Source organism: Vipera berus (assembly GCF_964194415.1).
Source record: "Vipera berus genome assembly, chromosome: 1".
NCBI classification, from domain to species: domain Eukaryota; kingdom Metazoa; phylum Chordata; class Lepidosauria; order Squamata; family Viperidae; genus Vipera; species Vipera berus.
The window spans coordinates 13,465,247-13,490,558 of NC_138202.1; the positions used below are offsets into that span (position 1 = coordinate 13,465,247).

General features: G+C 42.8%; 1 protein-coding gene across 1 annotated transcript in view; it reads left to right on the forward strand.

The window, feature by feature from the left end:
• MKNK2 (MAPK interacting serine/threonine kinase 2) overlaps positions 1-4,053 on the forward strand; it is a 50,612-nt gene extending 46,559 nt beyond the window's left edge. The window contains exons 13-14 of the mRNA XM_081343493.1: positions 592-635; positions 2,608-4,053. Of these exons, the coding sequence (XP_081199619.1) occupies positions 592-635; positions 2,608-2,860 (297 nt within the window). The 3' untranslated portion in view covers positions 2,861-4,053. The remainder of the gene's footprint in view (positions 1-591; positions 636-2,607) is intronic.
• Positions 4,054-25,312: the final 21,259 nt, after the last annotated feature.

Sequence of the window (25,312 nt, forward strand, 5' to 3'; positions counted from 1 at the left end):
CGGCCCCTCAGCTGCATGCTTCCAAGTGTTAATGTAAGTTAGACTCCAAAGTTTTTTTTAAAAAAAATAAGAGGGCATGGCATTTATTGTAGCCAAACAACTGGTGTGGATATATGAAATCTCTAGTTATCAGGCTTGATTGAAATGCAACCTAGCCTTTCAGCAGGGTTTCTCCATGTTGGCAAGTTTGAGATGTGTGCATTTCAATTCCAAGAATTCCGTAGCCAGCCATGAATTGAAATCCACATATCTTAAAGTTGCCAAGGTGGAGAAACAATTTCTTACAGATTTGGAAGCCCCAGACCTCTCTTTTCTATAAAGTGAGTTTTCTGTCCGTGTTCAGACTGCACCTCCAGTAGTAAACAGACACCTACGGTATTTATGTCGAAATAACCAGCTACAAGAGGAGCATACATTTGAATAGGGTTAATGTACGTATCTCCATTGTATTTGTTTAAATGGAACTTTAATTTTGTCATGGAAAAATGCAGAGAAGGTGTAACTTAAAAGGGCATTGGGGTCTGCAAGGAGTTGTAAGCAGTCTTAGATGACTATTAGGATGACAACATTCCTTCCTTTTTTTGCTTCTAGTGTGCTCCTGATAACACGCTCCCCACTCCAATCATCCTACAAAGGTGAGTGAAGCATTACAGAAATGCTTTTAATAAATAAGAATATTGAGGTATACCTCAAATCTTTCTTAATTTCTCTTGTACAGAATTATAGCCTCTTATGAGGATTCTTATCGGCTGGAAATTTGTTTTTGGTTTTTTCAGGAACTAAATATATGGAAAGCAATAGCTTTCTAATCTTTACTGCATTATCAGCCTTTTGGTCACAAACCAGTATAACATGTATATAATTACCACTATTTCAATGATAATTTTAAGGTGTGTAGAACTTCAGCTTAATAACAGGTAATAGGGTGTACCAATGAAAAATGGGAAGGGCATGGCCAGAAAACATGGGCAGTTCTGCTGCTATCACAGCCTTCCTTCAGTGAATTCATATACCATATTTCCCTGAAAATAAGACCTGGACTTGTATTTTTTTTTTGGCCTCCAAAAGAGGCATTAGGTCTTATTATTTTCAGGGAATGTCTTCAGCGGTGGCACCGACAGCCCTATCTAGCAGGAGCCTGCGTGGCCACCGCCGGCCTACTTCTTTGGCTGCTCGTGCACGTCACGCCCGGCCTTCGTTTCACCAGCAGAGATCTTCAGGAAAGGCCTCTAGCAGAGAACAAGGCCCAGGTTGACGCTCGCATTCCCCCACCCCAGAGGCCTTCAGGATAGGCTTCTGCAGCCAAGAACTGGTTGACATGCATGTCGCCCCAGCCTCTGTTCTTGGCTGTAGAGATCTTTCTTGAAAATAGACCTTTCCTGAAGGGCTCTGCTGGGGGGGGGGCGATGCACGTGAGCGGCTTCAAGTGGCTGCAGACATGGCGGCCATGCGGGCTCCTGGACAGGGCTGTTGGTGCCGCTGCTGCGAGGCAAGGCAGGTGTCAGGGCATGGGAGGCCTGGCTGCGGGAGCGCTGAGGTAAGTGAGTGTGGAGCGCGTGGTGCAGTTCCACCCCCTCCCCCACCTGCCTCGCCTCACCTTGTGGCAGTGGCATCGCGAACAACCAGATGGAATGGGTGGTCAGTCAGCTGGGCAGGCTCTTAACTAGGGCTTATTTGAGGGGTAGGGCTTATATTAGGTGCACATGTAAAAATCAAGCTAAGGTTTATTTTCAGGATAGGTCTTATATTCGGGGAAACACAGTATTTAGAAAACTGATATGATTCCCCACTTCAAGCAAATAACACTGGGTGACAACAAACAATACAAAACCATTCTGAAACAAAATTCAGAATACATGTAATAGCAAATGGAATAAATTACAAGAACTGAACCTCTCACAAGCTGCTCACAATTGCAAGCATACATGCTTTACTCACCCAGCCCTAATGCCTATGATGAGTCAGGTTTTCATGGCCTTCTGGAAATCAAGTGCTGTGCAGACCCCAGGCCAGGCAAGATCACAGCTGACCACCAGAAACTTCTATAGTTAAGCAACAAAGTAATGTAGGCCCAAATTGGGATTCCAGTCCCTCCCCCAGAGCTCCGGGGAGCAAAAAAACAAGTTCCCGGTAGTCCTCGGCTTACGGCTACAATTGAGCTCATTGTTTCTGCTGCTAAGTGAGACAGTTGTTAAGTGAATTTTGCCCCATTACGACCTTTCTAGCCATAGTTGCTAAGTGAATCACTGCAGTTATTAAGTTAGTCACACGGTTGTTAAGTGAATTTGGCTCCCCCATTGACTCTGCTTGTCAGAAGGTCACAAAAGATGGTCACAAAGACCTCAGGGCACTGCAACGGTCATAAATATTGATCATGTGACCAGGGGGAATGCTGCAAAAGTTGTACGTTTGAAAAACGATCATAAGTCACTTTCTTCAGTGCAGTGCCATTGTAACTTCAAACAATGTTGCTAAATCAAGGAGTACCTGTAATGCCGTGTCCAAAATTATTCTTCGGCACCCCCATTTTTAGCGGTTAGTTGTGGGATGTACAAAATCGTAAGTCCAGACATTCTCAACTTGCTTTTTTGTCGTTGCCCTTGGTAGGAACAGCAGTGCCAAAGAGTTGACATCGTTTGCTGCCGAAGCCATTGCTGTCAACCGTCAGTTAATGCAGCACGAGGAGGAAGCTGCGGAGGAGACCCACCCCATTATCATCAAAGCTACCTCATGCTCTATGCACCTCTCTCCTCCTTCCGAATCCAAGCTGGCCAAACGGAGACAGAAGACAAGCATGGCTAAAGCCAACGCCACCCAGCATCTGGTGACCCCCTTGGTCTTGGTTGGGGATCACATGTGACTGCCTTTCCTTAATATACGTCCATTCTTCCATTCCTTCCCTCAACCCCCCCACCCCTTCCGTGCTTTTCGGACAAAAAGGTCTGCTTGAATAGCTTAACAAAAGATCAAGATCAAGTTGGCTGGTTTCCAAGAATTCTTTTCTGTCTTTGATCTTGTTCCGTTTTGTTTCTTGTTCCTTTTTGTTTCTCTTTCTCTTTTTTTAAAAAAGCTATTTAAATTCTATTCCTCCCATCCCTCGTTTCCCCTCTTCCCGGTGCATTTTGATAACACACATGCTTTTTCCTTAAAAAGTTTTTTTTTAAAAAGTTGTCCCTTTCTCCCCACTGAAGGATACCTTATCTGGGGGGGTGGGGTGGGGGTTTCTGTTCTTTTTTTTTCTTTCTCCCTTTCTCTCAGCTTCTTGTACTGTGAAAAGAAGGGAGGGAGAAACCCTTTCCCTTGTCTGCGCCACCCCAAGCCTGAACTTTTAAACGTAGCATTTTTTTATGTTTGGAGAGTGTTTACTTTTTTTTTCTTTTTTTTAACATTTATTTTAATTTTGTTCTTGCCATTGGTTTCTTTTTTTAAAAAAAAAAACAACAAGACAAGCATGATAACTACTCGGATTCTGTATGGTTTGAGGGTGGGTGGGGGAGGATTTAATCTCCTCTTTTTTCCCCCAAAAGCACTGGAGTGACTTAAGGCGGGGAGGAAGGAAACAATTACAGTCCATGGATTGTATGAATGTTCATTTATGGGAAAAATTTAGGGAAAATTGCAGAGTCTTCCCTAAAACTGTATAGATTCTATAAGCTGAAAGTAGTGGTATCTGGGATATAAACAGAAGGGGGGAATTGGGAAGAGGAAACCCATACATATAGGGCGAAATTTCTTCTCCCCACCCCCTGGCACCGTTCACAGCACTTATTTTGCATTTCGTTCTTTTTTTTTTCCTCAAGGGGCCAAGTTGCGGATAACACAAGAACCCTATTTTGTTTCAATCCAGATATGTCCTGTTAACATGGGAGGGGTCCAATTTTTTTTTTAGAGTAAAAAGGATGTTTTAGGATCTGCTATAGTGGAACCTAATCGCTTAATGGGTTTTTCTCCCATTTGATAAGGAGAGATAAAAAGAAAGGTTAAAAAAAGTTCCATTGTAGTAGAAAGGAAAGATTTTACTACCTACCATATAGAGTAAGCCAGTGTTTCTCAACCGTGGCAACTTGAAGATGGACTTCAACTCCCAGAATTCCCCTGGCCAGCATGGCCATGCTGGCCAGGGGAATTCTGGGAGTTGAAGTCCACATGTCTTCAAGCTGCCAAGATTGAGAAACACTGGAGTAAGCTATTGAGGGGGAAAAGTGAGGCTTAATCTGACTGGAAGATAGTCCACATTAATTAAACCATCCTCTGCAGGGCTGTAAAAATCTTTGCAAAAATATTCGTAGAGATGTATAATTGCTTCAGAGATTGCAAATGTAGGATGCCCTCTCGTATATTGTGGCAGAACAGTTTATGGCAATCCTTTACAACTTTTGGTGAATGTTTTTTAATACATTTTTTTTAAAAAAGCAAAACCCAAGGTGATGCGTTGTTTGAGCTCCCCATCTCAAAGGGAGACTGTGGCTTGAGGGATTTATTTTGAAATATTTCCCAGTCTTTGGAGCCTCCGTTCCACTTATTCTGAACCAGTATAGATAAAATTCCTCAGGGATGGTTGCTTCCTACGGGAACTAATTAATTTGGGGAACCTCTAGCCTCCTCTCCCCCCATTCTCTATAGAACTACAGTTCTTATAATTGTGGGTTTTGTGTAAGAAAACAGCAATGAATCTAGTTTAAAGCTAGACCTGCTGGAAGCTTGTGAATCTGGGGGAGCAAGGGCAGAACTGTAAATCAAACTCAGGATAGTGCATTCAGATGTGCTAAAATGGTCAAAAGCCTGCTTTTTGGAATAGGGGAAGGAAGAGAAAACACTTACATGCATGTGGTGTCTCTCATACAGAGAAGGAACTAGAAGCTTGAGTGATTCTTTAAAAAAATCTGTTTCAACGTGTGAAATTCAAGCAGTTAGCAAGTAGCATATTGGGGTGAAATTCTGGTAGAAGATTCTCCAAGAGGGATGTGAAAATAATATTTGGTTAGTGGTCCTCTTTGGTGTCCACCTCTTCTCGTCACCCTTTCTGATCAGAATATAAGTATCAACATAAGGATTGCCAGACAATTGCGAACAGTTTGTGCTGTTGCTGTCTGACCCTTCTCCAATTCCTCTGGTGTTGAGCATCTAAGCCTGGGAGTCATTATAGGAATTGCCTGCATTATGGGGCCTCAAGGCTCAGGAGCATTCTGGGAAATTAAATGGCAGCTCCAAACTATTTCATGATGGGTGCTGCTCAGCTGCTGCCTTTTGGTGCTGAGTCTAGAGGAGACCAACTTGAGAGCATTTTTGTGGGGTCTCCTTCTATCCTGATACTAACCTTGATATGAAACTGTCCTCAATGTTTGGTCAGCCCGTGGTTGGGTGTCAATATCTTGTTCACCATGGATCAATCATGGTGGATAAGAGGTGCCTCTGAGGACATTCTTTTATGTTAATAGTCCAAGAGCTGAAAGGGAGGGAAAGGCATACCATCTGCCTCTTAAAACGAGAGTCCAACCTTGGCAACTTCAAGATCTATGGACTTCAACTCCCAGGATTCCACAGACAGCATGTCTGGCTGAGGAATTCTGGGAGTTGAAGTTCACAAGTCTTACAGTTTCGCAGAGTTGGACACCCCTGACTTAAAGGCTTGAATATAATGAAACACGATGGTGCTTTCCAGGCACACCTGGAAATTTAGACTATTGGCTGTTTTGTGTCCACTGGGGGAGACTCAACCCCTCTCCCCACTCTTGAGACATACACCCCCTCCCACCACTCTGTGACACACACTCTTGAGAGCAAGCCCTGCTCTCAAAATTTCTCAAAAAGACTGCGCACACATGCAGGCAGTGAAAACGTTTGTACATAAATCAGTATTGCATCATGATATGGACTGGAAAAAAATCCTTGAATGTGTGTGTGGTGCCTTGATAACGGTGGCAGTTGTGACTAGGCCGTGGGTGGGCAGATAGCTTTTGCCATGCTCAAATCTAGTAGTATTTCTGTCTACCTTCCTTTATGCATAAGCTACAGGGCAAGCAGCGCGATGCATTCTGACTGGGGAGCAACGCCTACTGAATTCTGTTGGATTTGTTTCCAACAAAGTATGTGTAGGACTGGTTGATGGCTGAAGGGCTGCCTTTCTAAGTGTAAAGGTATGGATGGGAAAACTTAGTAAATCTTTTGGACATCCTTCAGAGGACTCAAGGGGAGGGTCAGCCAGTTAGTTTCAGTTTGAAGGTGAAAGTTGTTGAAATCTAGCTAGGGAGGTGGCTTTGAAACTTAGCGTGTTTTGCTATGCAAGGGAGAGTTTGCTTATTGTTCTAAGGTCAGTTTAACCTATCTGATCTCCTTTCTAAATCTTGGGATTTTTTCTTTTAATCCACTGATAATAAGATAGATCCTCTGCAGGACTTTGGCAGAATTGGTTGAACAGCCATGTGTATAAACTCAACCTTGAGTGATTGTAGCAAAACATCTGCTGGTGACTTCGGCTGCTATCCAGATGTGCATGTGTGGGCGTGTGTGATCTAATAGGAACGATGCTTGTCTCTGAATAAAGACTTTTTTTCTAAGTAACAATACTATGCAAAGAAGTTTGGATTCTTTTTGCTGAGAAAGAGAAGTAACTTTTTTTCAGATGCAGGATAATTGATTTTTTTTTGTCAGTGTGGAGGCTTGTAAAATAATTTGTCACCTCCTTTCTTTTCTACTTTTTGATATTTTTCTCTGCTTTCTTGACAGAAGGTAAAACAGATGGGATCTCCTTTCTAGTATTATGGTTTGCTTGTTGTGACCTTGCGGTCTTTTCCAACAGATGCGCTTTCATTAAGGAATGGGGTAGAAAGATGGTACCGTCTGAAAATAATGAGGTGCAGAATACACTGGTTAGCTGAGCAGGCTACATTATGGGAGAAATTATTTTTAAATCAAAGAACTTTTTATCATATAATTCAGAACAAAATTCCAGATAGGTATGGATTTTGTCACCAGTGATAAATCTTAACCTTGTGGTCAGAAATTACTTGAACAGTGGTGGGTTCAGGCCCTTTTTGCTCAAGAAAGCGGTAGCATATTGCTTCTAAATTGCCTGATACTTAAATCCTTTCAGGATTAGAAGCAAAGGGAGCCGCTTCCAGTGTGGATGTTCTCATTCAGATGGTTTTAAATGATGTGATGGGATATAATTTGCTTTGTTTTTGCTTTTTTTTGTTGTTTATGCTGCGTCTATCCTTCAAAAGAAAGATAGCTTTAAGAACAGTTTATCAAAACTTAGGAATATATTTATACACTGATTTTCTTTCCCTCAAGAGCATCCATTCCCCAGAAGTGACATGGTACCTATATTTGGCTGAACATTTTAGCCTGCTCTGCAACAACTCTAAACCTCTGGTCATAGGGCCAGTGTGTATGGTTGGTTCATCAGAAAAAGAATTGTGTAAAATGTCCTCCTCCCTAGCCGTTTGGGATACTACTTTGGAAGAAGGAAAACATGCCTTCTGCTTCCCTCTATTTGATTCTTAAAGGGCCAAAATGGGACTCCTGTGATGCCTATAGTATGCTGATAGGTTGGGAACGATGGACAGTGACTTTCAAACCAGCATTCTCAGTTGAAACGTGCTGTGCATCAATCTTTTTTAAACTAGGATACTTCTCAGGATTATTATGTCAACACGTGAAGGATTGCTCATATTCCATTTTTGTCTCTCATTGGTGCCTGATATTTAAGAAACAAAAACATCCTAGATAATTTATGAAGTGTTTGGAATTGTGTGACAGATGTGCACAGTTACAAAATAAAATCATGTAGAGCACCAAATAACAACTTTTGTATCCCCCTCCTGTGTGTGGATCATCTTAACATACATAGCCCTTCTCTGCAGGGTTGCACAATTTTTAGTATGTGCAAGAGCAGTGGGTCAGAATTGTGACCCGGGAAAGTGTGCTTTTTAATTGGTGAGGTTTTCTAAAGCAAATAAACTCTTTGGCAGGTGGGTGAAGTGAAATAATCTCATATATAAAAGCATTGCTAAGATCGTATCTTACTCTGGGATGGTGTATCTGATCTGAATAATCTTGAGTGAAAGGAGTCAAGTGTGCCCAAAAATGAACTCTGTCCTATCTTACCTGTTATGAAAGGATGAGGCTTGTATGCCCATTGAAATATGGGTGGTTGTGGTCTGTTGGCACTGGGGCGTTTTTTTTTTAAAGGCTTCTGTCAAAATAACATAACTTGCCTTAACTTGTTTCCTTTGCAATGTAGAATTCCATCTTGGTTTGGAGTTGATTTTGTAAGATGAAGGTGCATCGACTGTTCAGGTTTTGAATGAAATATATTAAGTGCATCCAAATTCCATCCTGGAGGGAGATAACTGTGAACCATGGGTGGCTTTTCTGCACTTGATGTAATAGCCCCTGCTGAAATTTCATCGCTTGGGTGATTGGATTGGGAAATGGGTTTGAAGACCAGGAATTCGGCATTTGAGGTGCTTTCTTTCCCAAATCTGATGGGAAAGAAGCAGCTAAGCTAGAAATTGTTGTTTTCAGTGTTGGGTTTTCTCTGATGACTGATGGTATTGGTGGAAACAAAATAGAACCCACTTTAATACAGAGGGACTTTAGTTAACACCATAGAAAACAAGATGGCTTGAGCCTCAAATAATCTTTTCCCATGGGGTTCGCAAAGAGAATTATCGTTTGTAGTATGTATGCCTTTGGCAACATGTATCTCTTTGATTCCGTTTCTTGTTCCTAATTTCAACCCTGGACACAGATAAAACATTTCCCTCTGAGCGATTTTTAAGACTTGCATTGTCTATTTCCACACCTCACCCAGAGGCATTGGACTATGGTGGTTTGGACTCTAAAATCTGCAAGCTCGGCATATCTGGAGGCTACGAGATTGGAAAAAGCTGTCTAGACTTCCTTTCACCCCCTTGATTTTCCTTCCTCTCCTTTTTGTATTCCTTTTTGTGTGTGTGAGACCAAAATTGGTGGTGCTTAGATATCTTGCTTCTTAATTCAGTTGGAAGTAGAGGGATGGGAGATATGGGATTGCTTGGAGGTGTTTAGACTACTCGAGCTCATTTGAAATAACCCCCAGGAATTCTGTGAAATGGGCATATAGCTTCTGGAGAGCCTTAAAACACTGTCCTGTTCTGCACAGTTCCCTGGGTTTAGAAGCCCAAAGAGTTAAACTGTTTAAAGTCACTAGTTCTTATGAAGAAATGGACTTGTACCTTTGGACAGACATAGGAATGCCTCCAACATGCTCCCTTGACATCTCAACCATCTATTTTCTCTCAAGATTGCTTTCCATATATTTATAGTTTGCGTTGTGTTATTTTCCAATTAGTTGTGCAGATAGATGATTCTGTTCTTGCCAAAATTCTTACTTTCAAACTTTCGCATCCCACACCCCCTCGGTATTTTTCTTTATAAAAACGTTTATTGGAAAGCATCTTGTTTTGTACCTCCACGAGTTTTAATTAGCTGCATATATGAGGACGGGAGAACATATTGATGCATTTTTGACTTAATGCCCTCCTCTCCTCAGTTTAAGTCTATTTAGAACTGGTTATTTAGCATTTTACTGTGAAGTTGGTTTCTTTTCTTTTTTCTTTTATGAGAAAAATCAGTTCAGGAAAAATATTTTCCTCTGATTACCATAAAAGACTGCCAAAGGTTTTGTTTTCTGACATAAAGTCACCTTAATGCACCACTGGGGGACTATACATGCAAGAGTCCTTCAGCAAGGGACTGGTTTGAAAATGACAAATTAAAAAAAAACTTTTAAAATCTTAAAAAAAAACAAAAAACAAAGCACTTTATTATGTACCAGGTGAACTGATTCAGCTTGATGGAACTTTTTCCTTTGTAACACCTTGTTGATGCCAGAATTTTTTGTATTCTGTTTTGTAAGAATTTAATAAATGCATTGAAACATGTGAATGTCTCTTTTGACTGGTGCATGTTTAATAATTTGCAGTGGCATGAATGTGGTTGGCAACTGGGAGTTTATATTTATTTTTTTATTTATGAGACTTGTATGTCGCCCTATCTCCCGAAGGACTCAGGGCGGCTAACAACAGTAAAATACAAATAAATACAAATATTAAAAAAGAATTAAATTGTGTCAAAGTCCCACTAAAACCAATAAAAACATTTAAAATCATAATTAAAAACCCCATTATCATCAGTCCAGGTCGGCCTGTTGGAAAAGATGTCTTAAGGTCACGGCGAAAGGACCGAAGGTCTGGGGCCATCCGGAGCTCCCGGGGGAGTTGATTCCACCAAGCAGGTGCCCCAACAGAGAAGGCCCTCCCCCTGGGGATCGCCAGCCAACATTGTCTGGCCGACGGCACCCTAAGGAGGCCCTCTCTGTGTGAGCGTACAAGGCGATGGGAAAACGTTCCTGGCAACAGATGGTCCTGCAAATATCCCGGGCCTAAGCCATGTAGGGCTTTATAGGTAAGAATCAGCACCTTGAATCTCACCCGGAGGGCAACCGGTAGCCAATGCAGCTCACGCAGGAGGGGTGTAATATGGGAGTATCGGGATGCTCCCATCACAACCCGCGCGGCCGCATTCTGCACCAGCTGAAGCCCCCAGGTGGTCTTCAAGGGCAGCCCCACATAGAGAGCATTGCAGTAATCTACCCGGGAGGTGATGAGCGCATGAGTGACCGTATGTAAAGCATCTCGGTCCAGATAGGGTTGCAACTGGCGCACCAGTTCCTGATTGACTTTGTGTAGTCACGGAAATTGTCCTGGGCTGGCGAGTATTTGGAGCAGAAGCTATCGAGACGACAAAACTGAAAAAATTGAAAAGAAATTGGGAGTTCAACTTCCCTTTGTTGCTAAGAAAACTAAATGGATGTGTCTGTATAGCCATCGGGAGTCAAGGGACACACTTTATTATGCATCGTATGAGTCGAGGCTTGTTCAGTAAACCATGTACCGATACTAGTATTAAATCAGATTAAGCCATGCCTTGACACATGAAATAGCAAATCATAGTTCATTTAACCATGGGTTACTACTGTGATTCACAATGTCATCATTTTTACGCTTTGCAGAGCTCTAAGGGGGAAGGAGTATTGCTTGTCCTTTGTCCTTTATTTAGAAAACGGCGGATCTGATGTTAGCAGTTAAAACAAGTCACCGCTACCTTCTCAAGGATTCTTTGTATGCATGTCAACCAAGACCGCATTGCATTTAGGGAAGGATTATTAACTCTTAGTTTAAGGTGAGGACGAAGATGAAATCAACACGGGCGTACCAAAATATCCAGGGAGATTAAAACTTGGAACACCCAGTGTGTAATCTCATTTAATCAGAAATAGTACCGGAGAGATATCAGAATGCTTTACCTGGTCCCCAAGGTAATGGTAAGGATACAGGAGCAATAGGATACATGGGCTGCCCTTGAAGATTGTGCATCATCTAAATCTGCTCCAGGAAGTACACGGTGCAATTCAAGGTTCTGTTGATCCACCTTTAAAAAAAAATCCTGCTTGCTTTGTACTGAATTATCTTCCAAGTCTCCTGCTTTAAAACAAATCTCTGCATCTACTGAGATAAGGGGGTGAAAGCATTTTGAGGGACTTATATGCAGGGACTCCATGACTGATAGCTCCCCTTCTGTGGAAGTGATCCAGTACATCAGGATCACTTCTGGCCTGCAGCCCTTGATTGAGGACGTTATCTTGAGCACTTACTGTCCCTTGTTTATTTTTATATATAATAATAAAGTTGAAAGGGACCTTGGAGGTCATCTAGTCCAACCCCCTGCTCAGGCAGGTAACCCTATACCATTACAGACAAATGGCTGTCCAGTCTCTTCTTAAAAACTTCCAGTGTTGGAGCATTCACCACTTCTGGAGGCAGGTTGATCCACTGATTAATTGTTCTAACTCTCAGGAAGTTTCTCCTTAGTTCTAGGTTGCTTCTCTCCTTGATTAGTTTCCATCTGTTGCTTCTTGTCCTGCCTTCAAGCACTTTGGAGAATAGCTTGACTCCCTCTTCTTTGTGGCAACCTCTGAGACATTAGAATACTGTTATCATGTCACCCCTAGTCCTTCTTTTCATTAGACCACTAGACACACCCAGTTCCAACAGCCGTTCCTTATATGTTTTAGCCAGTCTGTAATCAAGTGGTATAACACCTTAATCATAAATAATTGAGCTACACCTTTTTTATTTATTACCAAGTTTTCAAACTTTTTCAGGTAGTGGAACCTGTTAGTTAAAATCTTGAAACCTCGATTGTGAAACAAAGCTCTAATAAAAAGATTAGCTTTTTTTTACGTACCACAAAAGTTTTAAGATTCAAGGACCACAGTAGAAAAAATTCTAGTGTTTTAAGAATGTTCATTGCTTATCTATATGCATTTTATTCTCCAGTAAGATTAGAGATAGATGATAGACAGGAGACATAGAGAGACAGACATAGATGTCAAGACAAAAGTAAGCTAAATTCATTATATAATGGTTAAGCAACAATACACAGTTAATATATACTCTTTGCTTCCCTGCTCTGCATTCAGTACAATATTTCAATTTTCACTGTGGAACTGGTCATTAAAGAGGCACATTAGATTTTTAAAGAAAATCTAATATTTTTGTTATAAACCAAGTCAAAGTAAAAAGGCAGAGGTTTTTTCTTTCAATTTGGCTATGCTGACTTGTCCTTTATACAAATATTTTGGGCTATGAGCATCTGTACCTCTAATATTAGCGATCAAATTGCCAACATACGTTGGATCATGGAGAAAGCTAGGGAGTTCCAGAAAAACATCTACTTCTGCTTCATTGACTATGCTAAAGCCTTCCATTGTGTGGATCATAACAAACTGTGGCAAGTTCTTAAAGAGATGGGCGTACCAGACCATCTTATTTGTCTCTTGAGAAACCTATATGCGGGCCAAGAAGCAACAGTGAGAACTGGATACAGAACCACTGATTGGTTCAAAATTGGGAAAGGAGTCCGGCAAGGCTGTATACTGTCGCCCTGCCTATTTAACTTATATGCAGAGCACATCATGAGAAAGGCAGGGCTAGATGAATCAAAAGTTGGAGTTAAGATTGCCGGAAGAAATATCAAGAACCTAAGATATGCAGATGATACCACTCTAATAGCAGAAAGTGAAGAGGAACTAAAGAGCCTCTTGTTACAAGTGAAGAAGGAGAGTGCAAAAGTTGGTTTGAAAGTTAACATTAAGAAAACCAAGATCATGGCATCCGGCCCTCTCAATTCCTGGCAAATAGATGGGGAAGAAATGGAGGTAGTGACAGATTTTATTTTCCTGGGCTCCAATATCACCACAGATGGGGACTGTAGCCAAGAAATTAAAAGACGCTTGCTCCTGGGGAGGAAAGCCATGGCAAATCTAGACAGCGCACTAAAAAGCAGAGACATCACCCTGTCAACAAAAGTGCGTATAGTCAAGGCTATGGTCTTCCCAGTTGCAATGTATGGCAGTGAAAGCTGGACCATAAAAAAGGCTGAGCGCCAAAGAATTGAGGCCTTTGAACTATGGTGCTGGAGAAGACTCCTGCGAGTCCCTTGGACTGGAAGGTGATCAAACCGGTCAGTCCTAGAGATCAACTATGACTGCTCTTTAGAAGGCCAGATCCTGAAGCTAAAACTCAAATACTTTGGCCACCTAATGAGAAGGAAAGACTCACTGGAGAAGAGCCTAATGCTGGGAAAGGTTGAGGGCAAGAGAAGATGGGGACGACAGAGAATGAGGTGGCTGGATGGAGTCACTGAAGCAGTAAGCGTGAGCCTAAATGGACTCCAGAAGATGGTAGAGGACAGGAAGGCCTGGAGGAACGTTGTCCATAGGGTCGCGATGAGTGGGACACGACTTCACAGCTAACACCACCTCTAATATATGAAGTTATAAAGCAGCTGTTGGTGACAGGCTGAGTCACAGGAAAAGCAAGTTATCAGGTGTTTTGGTGAGTCCATATCTTTCAAAACAGTAACAAACTAATGACTACAGGATGGAACTTTCCTGAGTCATGGTAGTTTGTCAAAGTATGTTGAAAATAATCCATACTCTCATTTAAATTCCTAGAAGAAAATTCTAAGGGTTCTGTCATATGTTTGAGACTAAAAGAACTTCTGAGAGTAGCTATGTTTCCAAGGTTGGATTCATATAGTATTATGACATAACGTGGTTTGCTTGGCTTAGATTTAGTGTATTATTTGAAGGTTGGGTTGCAAAACATGGTTTAGCACAATGCGCAGTCCAGGTTGGTAAGTTATTTTTTTTTATTTTATTTATTTATTTTAATTCCATTTATATCCCGCCCTTCTCCGAAGACTCAGGGCGGCTTACAAGCTTAGCAGTTATCCTCTGGCAAATCAAACTTTGAAGTAATAAAAATGAAAAGGCATCAGCTCTACTACATCACAACTCACAATATTTGTCTTTAGCGTGGCACACCCAGAACAATGATAAAGAATTGCAAAATGTTTGCTTATTTTGAGAACATAGGCCTTTTGTATTTGTATTCAACTTAGACACCAATGAGGCAAGTAACTATTCTGATTTATCTTTGTTTTCCATTATGGGAAAACTTTTACACTGTTTTTTATGCTAATGCTGTTCAGGTAAGAACTTTTTTTAATAAAAATTTGTAATTCTGTCTCCCCCTCTCTTCCCTTCTTCCCCAGATCGAGATGGCCCCAGCTTTGCTGGCCTTCCAAAGGAAGTTAAACCCCCCACCCCCAGCTTTTCCCATAGTCTGGAAGTTAAGTCATGGCAACTAGACTTTTCTTTTTGGTTTTGATTGTTTCATTGCTTATCCGAGTAGCTTCTTCAATCTGACCAAGTTGGTTAGGAGGCCCCATATATCAATATATTGTCTTTCCCATAGACATTGGGGGGGAAGGGTGTTGTTAGTGGAGGCCAACACTGGTAAATTTTTGACTGAAGACTGAAACACTCCTCAGTTCTGGTGTGTTTTGTTACTGATTGTATTTGTGCATTTTTATAGCAGAGCCCAGAAGAGTGGGCGTATAGAGTTCTAAATTAAATTTAAATAAATTTATTTTTCACATTTCTGTACCATCCAGAGATGGGCAGTGAACAATAAAATGTCAAAATATAAAGCAGTATATACAAACATTTTTTTTAAAAAATTAAGAAGAGCTAAGAGATTAAAATTAGAGTTTTTCAGGGGACTAACCAGTCCCTTGGCTACGTGCTATCCTGGGCTCCCCAAATGATGCTGCAGAGCCACGTCTTACCTCTTTTTCAGAAGGCCAGGAGAGTAGGGATCTGTCTCACCTCCAGGGGAAGATTATTCCATGTAAATACATACATATAATGTTCTACTTCTACAGATGTGGGCAAGGCTGTGTGAGGTTTCTTCAGGCAGACAGACCAAACTCTGAAGCTTTATAACTTTGCTGCAGAATTTTATAACTGGAAGTCAGTGAGTCTAATTCTGCATTGTACCCTGGTCTGTAGCTACCTCTAGTGTTCAATTGGTACATTTTACATCATGGCTGCCAGAAATTCTAATGTAGAAGCACATTTTTCATTTCTTGCCTGCAACGTGCACAGCTACAGAATTTGGTGGGGCTGATGTTATGTTCCTCCCAAACACTGAAATATATCTTCCATTGGATGTTGTGTGACCAGATTTTTGTCTCTGCAAGATAGAATCAATATAACTTTAAAATATTTTTTTACTTCAAGATAAAATCAATATAACAAGAGCCAGTAATGGCTAAGGTGCTAGCCTAGAAACCAGGAGACTCGGAGTTCTAGTCCCACCTTAGACATGAAAGCCAGCTGGGTAACTTTGGGCCAGTCACTGTCTCTCAGTCCAGAGTTTCCTTCTGCAGTTTTGGTACGTTTATAAATTAGGAAGTGGCATCCCATTCCTCATAACAATTCTATTAGCAGGTAATAAAGATGTTTAAAAGACCCAATTATGACTTTTTCATTATACAGACAACACCTTCAGGTGACAGTATTCCAGCTGAGCTATTCAAAATCTTAAAAGACGATGCAGTAAAAGTGCTACACTCAATTTGCCAGCAAATTTGGAAAACTCAACAGTGGCCACAGGATTGGAAAAGATCAGTTTACATTCCAGTTCTAAAGAAAGGCAGTGCCAAAGAATGTTCAAACTAACGCACCACTGCACTCATTTCACATGCTAGTAAAGTTATGCTTAAAATCCTACAAGCTAGACTCCAGCAGTACGTGGATCGAGAACTACCAGAAGTACAGGCAGGATTTCAAAGAGGCAGAGGACCTAGAGATCAAATTGATCAAATTGAGATCAAACATATGCTGGATCATGGAGAAAGCTAGGGAGTTCCAGAAAAACATCTACTTCTGCTTCATTGACTATGCTAAAGCATTTGATTGTGTGGATCACAACAAACTGTGGCAAGTTCTTAAAGAGATGGGCGTACCAGACCATCTTATTTGTCTCTTGAGAAACCTATATGCAGGTCAAGAAGCAACAGTGAGAACTGGACACAGAACCACTGATTGGTTCAAAATTGGGAAAGGAGTCCAGCAAGGCTGTATACTATCACCCTGCCTGTTTAACTTATATGCAGAGCACAACATGAGAAAGGCAGGGCTAGATGAATCAAAAGTTGGAATTAAGATTGCCGGGAGAAATATCAACAACCTAAGATCTGCAGATGATACCACTCTAATGGCAGAAAGTGAAGAGGAACTAAAGAGCCTCTTGTTACAAGTGAAGAAGGAGAGTGGAAAAGTTGGGTTGAAAGTTAACATTAAGAAAACCAAGATCATGGCATCCAGCCCTCTCAATTCCTGGCAAATAGATGGGGAAGAAATGGAGGTAGTGACAGATTTCTTTTTTCCTGGGCTCCAAGATCACCGCAGACGGGGACTGCAGCCAAGAAATTAAAAGACACTTGCTCCTGGGGAGGAAAGCCATGGCAAATCTAGACAGCACACTAAAAAGCAGAGACATCACCCTGTCAACAAAAGTGCGTATAGTCAAGGCTACGGTCTTCCCAGTTGCAATGTATGGCTGTGAAAGTTGGACCATAAGAAAGGCTGAGCGCCAAAGAATTGAGGCCTTTGAACTATGGTGATGGAGAAGACTCCTGCGAGTCCCTTGGACTGCAAGGCGATCAAACTGGTCAGTCCTAAAGGAGATCAACCCTGACTGCTCTTTAGAAGGCCAGATCCTGAAGTTGAAACTCTAATACTTTGGCCACCTAATGAGAAGGAAGGACTCACTGGAGAAGAGCCTAATGCTGGGAAAGATTGAGGGCAAGAGAAGAAGGGGACGACAGAGAATGAGGTGGCTGGATGGAGTCACTGAAGCAGTAGGCGTGAGCCTAAATGGACTCCAGAAGATGGTAGAGGACAGGAAGGCCTGGAGGAATGTTGTCCATAGGGTCGTGATGGGTCAGACACGACTTCGCAACTAACAACAACAACTCAATTAGCAGTAAAGTACAAGGAGGTTCCGCAGCCTTAAAGGTGCTGAATCAAACTTCCTCTGGTGCATTGCCTACTTAAATATTGGAACAATCTTCAGGAGTCCCTAAGCAGTTGTGCTTTCTCAGTGAAGACCAGGTCCACCTGATCAGCTGGATCCAGAATCAGATATACCTAGCAGACAACTTTCTCTCCCAAAAAGTAGAGAAGGGAACTAGGGGATTAGCCATATTGGATCTAATCCTCACTAACAGAGATGAAATGATAGAAGGTGTTGAAGCCACAGGAACCTTGGGAGGAAGTGATCATGCAATATTGGAATTTAACATTAGGGAAGCACAAGCAATAGAACACAGTCAAACTAGAATCTTGGACTTTAAGAGAGCTAATTTCAATAAACTTAGAGAGAATTTGGGAAGGATTCCATGGATGAGAATCCTAAAGGGGAAAACAACTGAAGAAACTTGGAAAATTTTGAAAAGTGAGATAATAAAAGCCCAGTCTAGAACAATACCAACAAAGAATAAAAATAACAGCTCTCAAAAGAAACCAGCATGGCTGCACAAAGAACTCTCTGATAAATTGAAAGATAAAAAGGACAAGTATAAAAAGTGGAAAGAGAGGCACATAACTAAGGCAGAATATCAGCAAATAGCCCGTGCCTGCAAAGATGAAGTGAGGAAAGCTAAGGCTCAAAATGAACTAAGCCTTGTGACCAGTCAAAAATAACAAAAAAAGCTTCTTTCAACATGTAAAAAACAAGAAAAAAGTTAAGGAAATGATAGGGGGAAAAGTGGCAAGGTGACAAGCAACAGGGAGAAAGCAGAACTATTTAATCGTTTTTTGCATCTGTCTTTACATAAAGGGGAAAAAACAGTCTAACCTATCAAAAACAGTACCATAAAAACTGATTAGAAACACAAGATATGCAAGGAAATGGTAAGTGTGCACCTGTCCAGCCTAGAGTTCAAATCACCAGGACCAGATGGATTACACCCCAAGGTTCTCAAGGAAATGGCAGATGTGATCTCAGAACCACTGAACTATATTTTTCAAAGATCCTGGAGCACTGGGGAACTACCAGAGGACTGGAAAAGAGCTGATGTAGATCACAACCTACTATTTGATAAGATAGAAAAATGTGGGTTAGACAGCATCACCACCAGATGGATTCGTAGCTGGCTGACAGGCCGTACTCAGCATGTGGTCCTCAATGGAACTGCATCTACATGGAGGGAAGTGTGTAGTGGGGTGCCCCAGGGCTCTGTTCTGGGCCCAGTGCTCTTCAACATCTTCATCAATGATTTGGATGAGAGGGTAGATGGGGAACCTCAAATTTGCAGATGACACCAAGCTAGCAGGAGAAGACAGGCTTAAGATCAGGAGGATCTGGACAGACTTGAACAATGGGCACTATCTAACAAAATGAAATTCAGTGGTAAAAAAGATAAGGTTCTACATTTAGGCAAGAAAAACCAAATGCACAGGTATAGTATAGGTGGTACCTTGTTCAATAGTAGCAACTGTGAGAGGGATCTCGGAGTCCTGGTGGACAATCACTTAGATATGAGCCAGTAGTGTGCTGCAGCTGCCAAAAAGCCAACAGTGTTAGGCTGCATTAAGAGAGGGATAGAATCAAGATCATGTGAAGTATTAATACCACTTTACAATGCCTTGGTAAGGCCACACTTGGAATACTGCATCCAGTTTTGGTCACCACAATGTACAAAAGATGTTGAGACTCTAGAAAGAGTACAGAGAAGAGCAACAAAGATGATTAGAACTGGAGGCTAAAACATATAAGGAACAGTTGCTGGAATTGGGTATGTCTAATTTAATGAAGAGAAGGAGAGGGGACAGGATAGCAGTGTTTCAATATCTCAGGGCTGCCACAAAGAGAGAGTCAAGCTATTCTCTAAAGCACCTGAAGGCAGGACAAGAAGCAATGGATGAAAACTAATCAAGGAGAGAACCTTGAACCTAGAACTAAGGAGAATCTTCCTGACAGTTAGAACAATTTAACCAGTGGAACAACCTGCCTCCAGAAGCTGTGAATACTCCAACACTGGAAGTTTTTAAGAAAAGATTGGACAGCCACTTGTCTGAAATGGTATAGGGTTTCCTGCCTGAGCAGGGGGTTGGACTAGATGACCTCCAAGGTCCCTTCCAACTTCTTCTTCTTCTTATTATTATTATTATTATTTCCCCAGGAATGCTATTCCACAGGGAGGGAGCAAACTAAGCAGATGAAAGCAGAGAACACTGAAAAGCAGCTACTGATAGAGATGCTGTTTATATTTTGTCTGTCACTCAGCTCAAAGTGGCATGTATGGTGCTCTCTCTTTCCATTTCTCCCCAAAAACCTGGGGAGTAAGTTGGATTGAGAAAATAATTGGCCTAGAATTCCATAGGGAACTTCCATAATTGAGGAAACCTTGTTTCCCTGCTCCTCATCCAGCATCTTCACCACTACATCATACTAGCTCTCAATTCTTTCCTCTTTTCAGTGGAGAAAATTTTATTTTGTTCCCCATTTTCAAGCAAAGCAAAGCAGAATCAGCGTTTCTTTCTCTGAATACCGGTGGTACATTTTGCAATTTTTTTCCTTCTTCTTTGCTGTGGCGAGAAGCCTCCAAAATTCAGATTTTCTTTGTTGTGGCGAAGTTTCTCCATTTATTTTGGCTTCTCCAGTTGTAGCTAAATACTGCCACTGAGCTCCTGCTTCATCTTTCTCATTGAACAGAATGTGCTATTGTCTAAACTCCTTTCTCTCAATGAATTTCTGTAATGTACCAAATTATCATAATTACTGCTTATTTCTCTGCTTGCCATGAGAACTTCTTGTGCTACCTTCCCCACACATTGTAAATTGCTTACTTGAGGGTCACCAAGAATAATGTAATTGATCTTTTATGGCTGAGGGTGTGTTTACCCCATCCAAGTCCAATATTTAATTTATTTAATTTAATAATATTTATATACCGCCCTTCTCCCTGAGGACTCAGGGCGGTTCACAGGGCAAAAGTCAAATACAAAGTACAAACATTAAAAAGAGATTAAATAATTGCCCAAGTTAAAACAATTAATAAAATAATAAAACCCCAAAAATAAAATTAAGAATACAAAAAAATAAAAACCCCACCAATCCCCATCAGGCTAGGCCGGCTTGTACAAACAAAAACGTCTTGAGATCGCGACGAAAGGAGCGAAGATCGGGCGCCATCCGGAGCTCTACCGGCAACTGATTCCACAGCTCCGGAGCGCCCACGGAGAAGGATCTCCCCCTGGGCGCCACCAATCGACATTCTCTGATCGGTGGCACCCTGAGGAGGCCCTCCCTGTGGGAACGCACAGGGCGCAGGGAGCTTGATGCCGGCAGCAGATGTTCCCTAAGGTACTCCGGCCCCATGCCATGAAGGGCTTTGAACACCATTACCAGTACCTTGAATCTCACCCGGAAGGCAACTGGCAACCAATGCAGCTCACGGAGCAAAGGTGTAACATGGGAGTATCGGGAGACTCCCAACACAACTCTTGCGGCTGCATTCTGTACCAGTTGGAGCTTCCGGGTGGTCCTCAAGGGCAGCCCCATGTAGAGAGCGTTGCAGTAGTCCAGACGAGAGGCCACGAGCGCATGAGTGACCGTGCATAAATCATCCCGGCTAAGATAGGGCCGCAACTGGCGCACCAGGCGAACCTGGGCGAAAGCCCCCCTAGTCACAGCTCCTATATGGTCTTCCAAGGTGAGCCGTGAATCTAGGAGGACTCCCAAGTTGCGAGCCCTATCTACGGGGGGTAATAGTTCACCCCCCATAGCAAGAGGTGGAATGTCCGAATAGACCCGGGATGAAGATATGCAAAGCCACTCAGTCTTGTCGGGGTTGAGTTGAAGTCTGTTCCTCCCCATCCAGACCCGAACCGCCTCCAGGCAACGGGACATCACGTTGAGGGCATCACTGGGGTGGTTTGGGGTCGAAAAGAAAAGTTGGGTATCATCCGCGTACTGATGATACCCAACTCCAAAACCACGAATGATCTCACCCAGCGGTTTCATGTAGATGTTGAACAGGAGAGGCGAGAGGACCGACCCCTGAGGAACTCCACAAACGAGAGACCTCGCGGTCGACCTCTGCCCTCCTGCCAACACCGACTGCGAACGTCCCTGGAGATAGGAGGAGAACCACTGTAAGACTGTGCCTCCCACTCCCAATCCCCTGAGACGCCGCAGCAAGATACCATGGTCGATGGTATTGAAAGCCGCCGAGAGGTCTAATAGGACTAGAACAGAGGAATATCCCCTGTCCCGAGCCCTCCAGAGATCATTCACCAGCGCGACCAATGCCGTCTCCGTGCTGTGCCCGGGCCTGAAACCCGATTGGTACGGGTCTAGATAATCCGCTTCATCCAGGACCAGAGGGAGCTGATGCGCCACCACACTCTCAACAACCTTCGCAAGAAAGCAAAGGTTGGAGACAGGACGAAAGTTGTTCAATACAGCTGGGTCCAAGGCAGGCTTCTTGAGGAGAGGCCTCACCACCGCCTCTTTCAAGACGGCGGGGAAGCTACCCTCACCCAAAGAAGCCGATATAACTGCCTGGAACCAGCTGCGTGTCCTCTCCCGGGCTGCATAGACCAGCCAGGAAGGGCACGGGTCCAGTAAACATGTGGTGGTGCTCAGCCTCCCCATGATCCTGTCCACTTCCTCCGGAGTCACAGAATCAAACTCATCCCAGGTGGTATCGACAAGACCGCCCGTGTCCTGATCGCCAGACTCTGCCCAGTCAGAGTCCAGACCGGTCCGAATCCGAGCGATTTTGTCCGACAGATGCTGGTTAAACTCCTCGGCACGACCCTGCAAGGGATCCTCCCTCACCTCCTGATTTAGGAGGGAGCGAGTCACCCTGAACAGGGCGGCCGGGCGATTATCTGCGGACGCGATAAGGGTGGCGAAGTGGTTAGACCTCGCCTCCCTTATCGCAGCGAGATAAGACCTAATGTGGGCTCTTAGTCGCAATCGGTCGGATTCGGATCGGCTAGATCTCCAACCGCTCTCTAGGCCCCGTCTCCGACGCTTCATCTCCCGGAGCTCCGCAGAAAACCATGGAGCTCGACGGGATCTGCACCGGGTCAGGGGCCGCAGGGGTACAACTCGGTCAAGAGCCTCAGTGGCCGTCCTTTCCCAGGCTTCCACTAAGGCATCTGCCGAACTGTGAGCAAGGGAGGCAGGTGGGGACCCCAGCGCCGCCTGGAACCTCTGGGGATCCATTAAGCGTCTGGGGCGGTACCATTTAATTGGTTCCATACACCCACGGCGGGGGGTGGCAAAACGGAAGACCAGGCGCAGGAGATGATGATCGGTCCATGACAGGGGCATTATAATTGGAGAGCCCCCACCAAGATCATCTAACCACCGTCCAGATAAGAAAACTAAGTCAAGGGTGTGGCCTCCCTCATGAGTCGGTCCCCAAATTACTTGCGTCAGGTCCATGGCCGTCATGGAAGCCATGAACTCCCGAGCCAACTCAGATGATCCTCCCAGCGATGGTAGATTGAAGTCCCCCAAAACTATAAGTTTCGGGAACTCAATCACCAGCCCAGAGAGGACATCGAGCAGCTCAGGCAGGGCTGCTGCTGCGTGACTAGGCGAAAGGTACACCAGCAGCAAGCCCAACTGCGCACCAGGGCCGCATCTCAGAAAGAGAGACTCACACCCGACTCACACCCAATATCTTAACTGCTGTTGGACTGAAGACTTTATCTATGGTACTATTAAAACGCTTGTCCCGATCTTTCACTGGATGAAACGGCAACTAATAGGGTAACAATTTTTGAACCCAGATAACTCAAATGGGCTAATTTACACATTATATCCACAATCTGGGACCCAGGACTCCCAAGGGAATGGAATTTGGAAAAGTTATGGCTGCTTCAGTGTTCCTGGCGGTTGCTGTGGTCATGTGATCTTCATTTTCAATGTTGTATGACTTCCCAGTCAGTTTAGCAATCCCTTGCTGCCTCTTCCACCCAGCAGCAGCTACTTACCTGCCTGGAGGGAAGATTTTCGATGCTCCCTGCTAGATTCCCACAAGGAAATTCAATGGAAAAGTTGGCAGGAATCCAGAAATCATTCCTGTTTCCATTGCTTTTTTGCCTGCTCCTGAATCATTTTTCTGTTCAGATAAGGAAATCTCTCTGAAATGATGACTCAACAGAGCACAGTTTGTCTGGTTAACAAAAAAAAATTTCAGGATTTAATCGCATGCTAGGAATATGCAGGGAAAGCTTAATTACTGTAGTCCTACTTCAAGACTAATTGTAGTGTTAAAAAAATTTTGCAGGGTCCTTTTCCAAGCTGGGAGAAACAGACAGACACCAAGCAGCTGCTGTAGAAAAGAGATTTAATTGGTTTATTTCTAGGACAAAGGTTTTGTTCTTGGGGGCAGCTAGCAACTGGATGGTACACTGGTAAGGTTTTTATAGAATTGACCCTTTGTGCTAGGTGTATGAAGGAAATGCGTGCATCTCCCATCGCCCAGTACGCTCACACAGAGAGGGCCTCTTCAGGGTGCCGTCGGCTAGACAATGTCGGCTGGTGACCCCCAGGGGGAAGGCCTTCTCTGTGGGAGCGCCAGCCCTTTGGAACCAACTTCCCCTTGAGCTCCGGATGGCCCTGGATCTCCGGTCCTTTCGCCGCGGCCTCAAAACACTTCTTTTCCATCAGGCTGACCTGGACTGACAGGGATTTTAAAATGTTTTTTTAATTTTTAACTTTAATTTTAACTTATTCTATTGGGGCTATTAATTTAATTTCTTTTTAAACTTTTGTATCATTGTATTTTATTGTTGTTAGCCGCCCTGAGTCCTTCGGGAGATAGGGCGGCATATAAGTCCCAATAATAAATAAATAAATAAATAAATAAATAAATAAATAAATAAATAAATAAATAAATAAATAAAAAAATAAAATAAAATAAAATAAAATAAAATGTGTCTGATGGTGCTGCCATGGCTGGAGAAAATGGTTATTGACTTAACACTGGGCCCTATCTAACAAAATGAAATTCAATGGAGAGAAAAGTAAGGTTCTTCATTTAGCTAAGAAAAACCAAATGCACAGATACAGAATAACTGTATATTAATAGTAACTCAACAGTAGTAACTGCAAGAGGGATCTTGGAGTCCTAATGGGCAATCAAATATGAGCCAACAGTGCATTGCAGCTGCCAAAAACCCCAACACAATCCTAGGCTGCATTAACAGGGATAGAATCAAGATCACCTGAGGCGTTAGTACCACTTTATAATGCCCTGGTAAGACCACACTTGAAATATTGCATCCAGTTTTGGTCCCCAGGATATAAAAAGATATTAAGACTCTAGAAAGAGTGCAGAGAAGAGCAACAAATATGATTAGGAGGCTAAAACATATGAAGAACAGTGCAGGAATTGGGTATATCTACTTTAATAAAAAGTAGGACTAGGGATGACATGATAGCAGTGTTCCAATATCTGTCACAAAGAAGGGGTGTGCATGTCAACTTATTCTCCAAAGCATCTGAAGTCAGAACAAGAAGCAACAGATGGAAACTAATGAAGGAGAGAACCAATTTAAAATAAAGGAGAAATTTCCTGATAGTCAGAACAATAAGTTGAACAACTTGCCTCCAGAAGCTGTGGGTGCTCCAACATGGGAGGTTTTTAAGAGTCTGGACAATCATTTGTCTGAAATGTTATAGGGTTTCCTGCTTGAGCAAAGGGTTGGACTAAAAGACCTCCAAGGTCCCTTCCAACTCTGTTGCTCTGTTATTTTCTATAGCAGTACATTTTCTTTTTGTTGTATATATGGTTTTCATAGTTGTGCATTATTAGTAAAGGA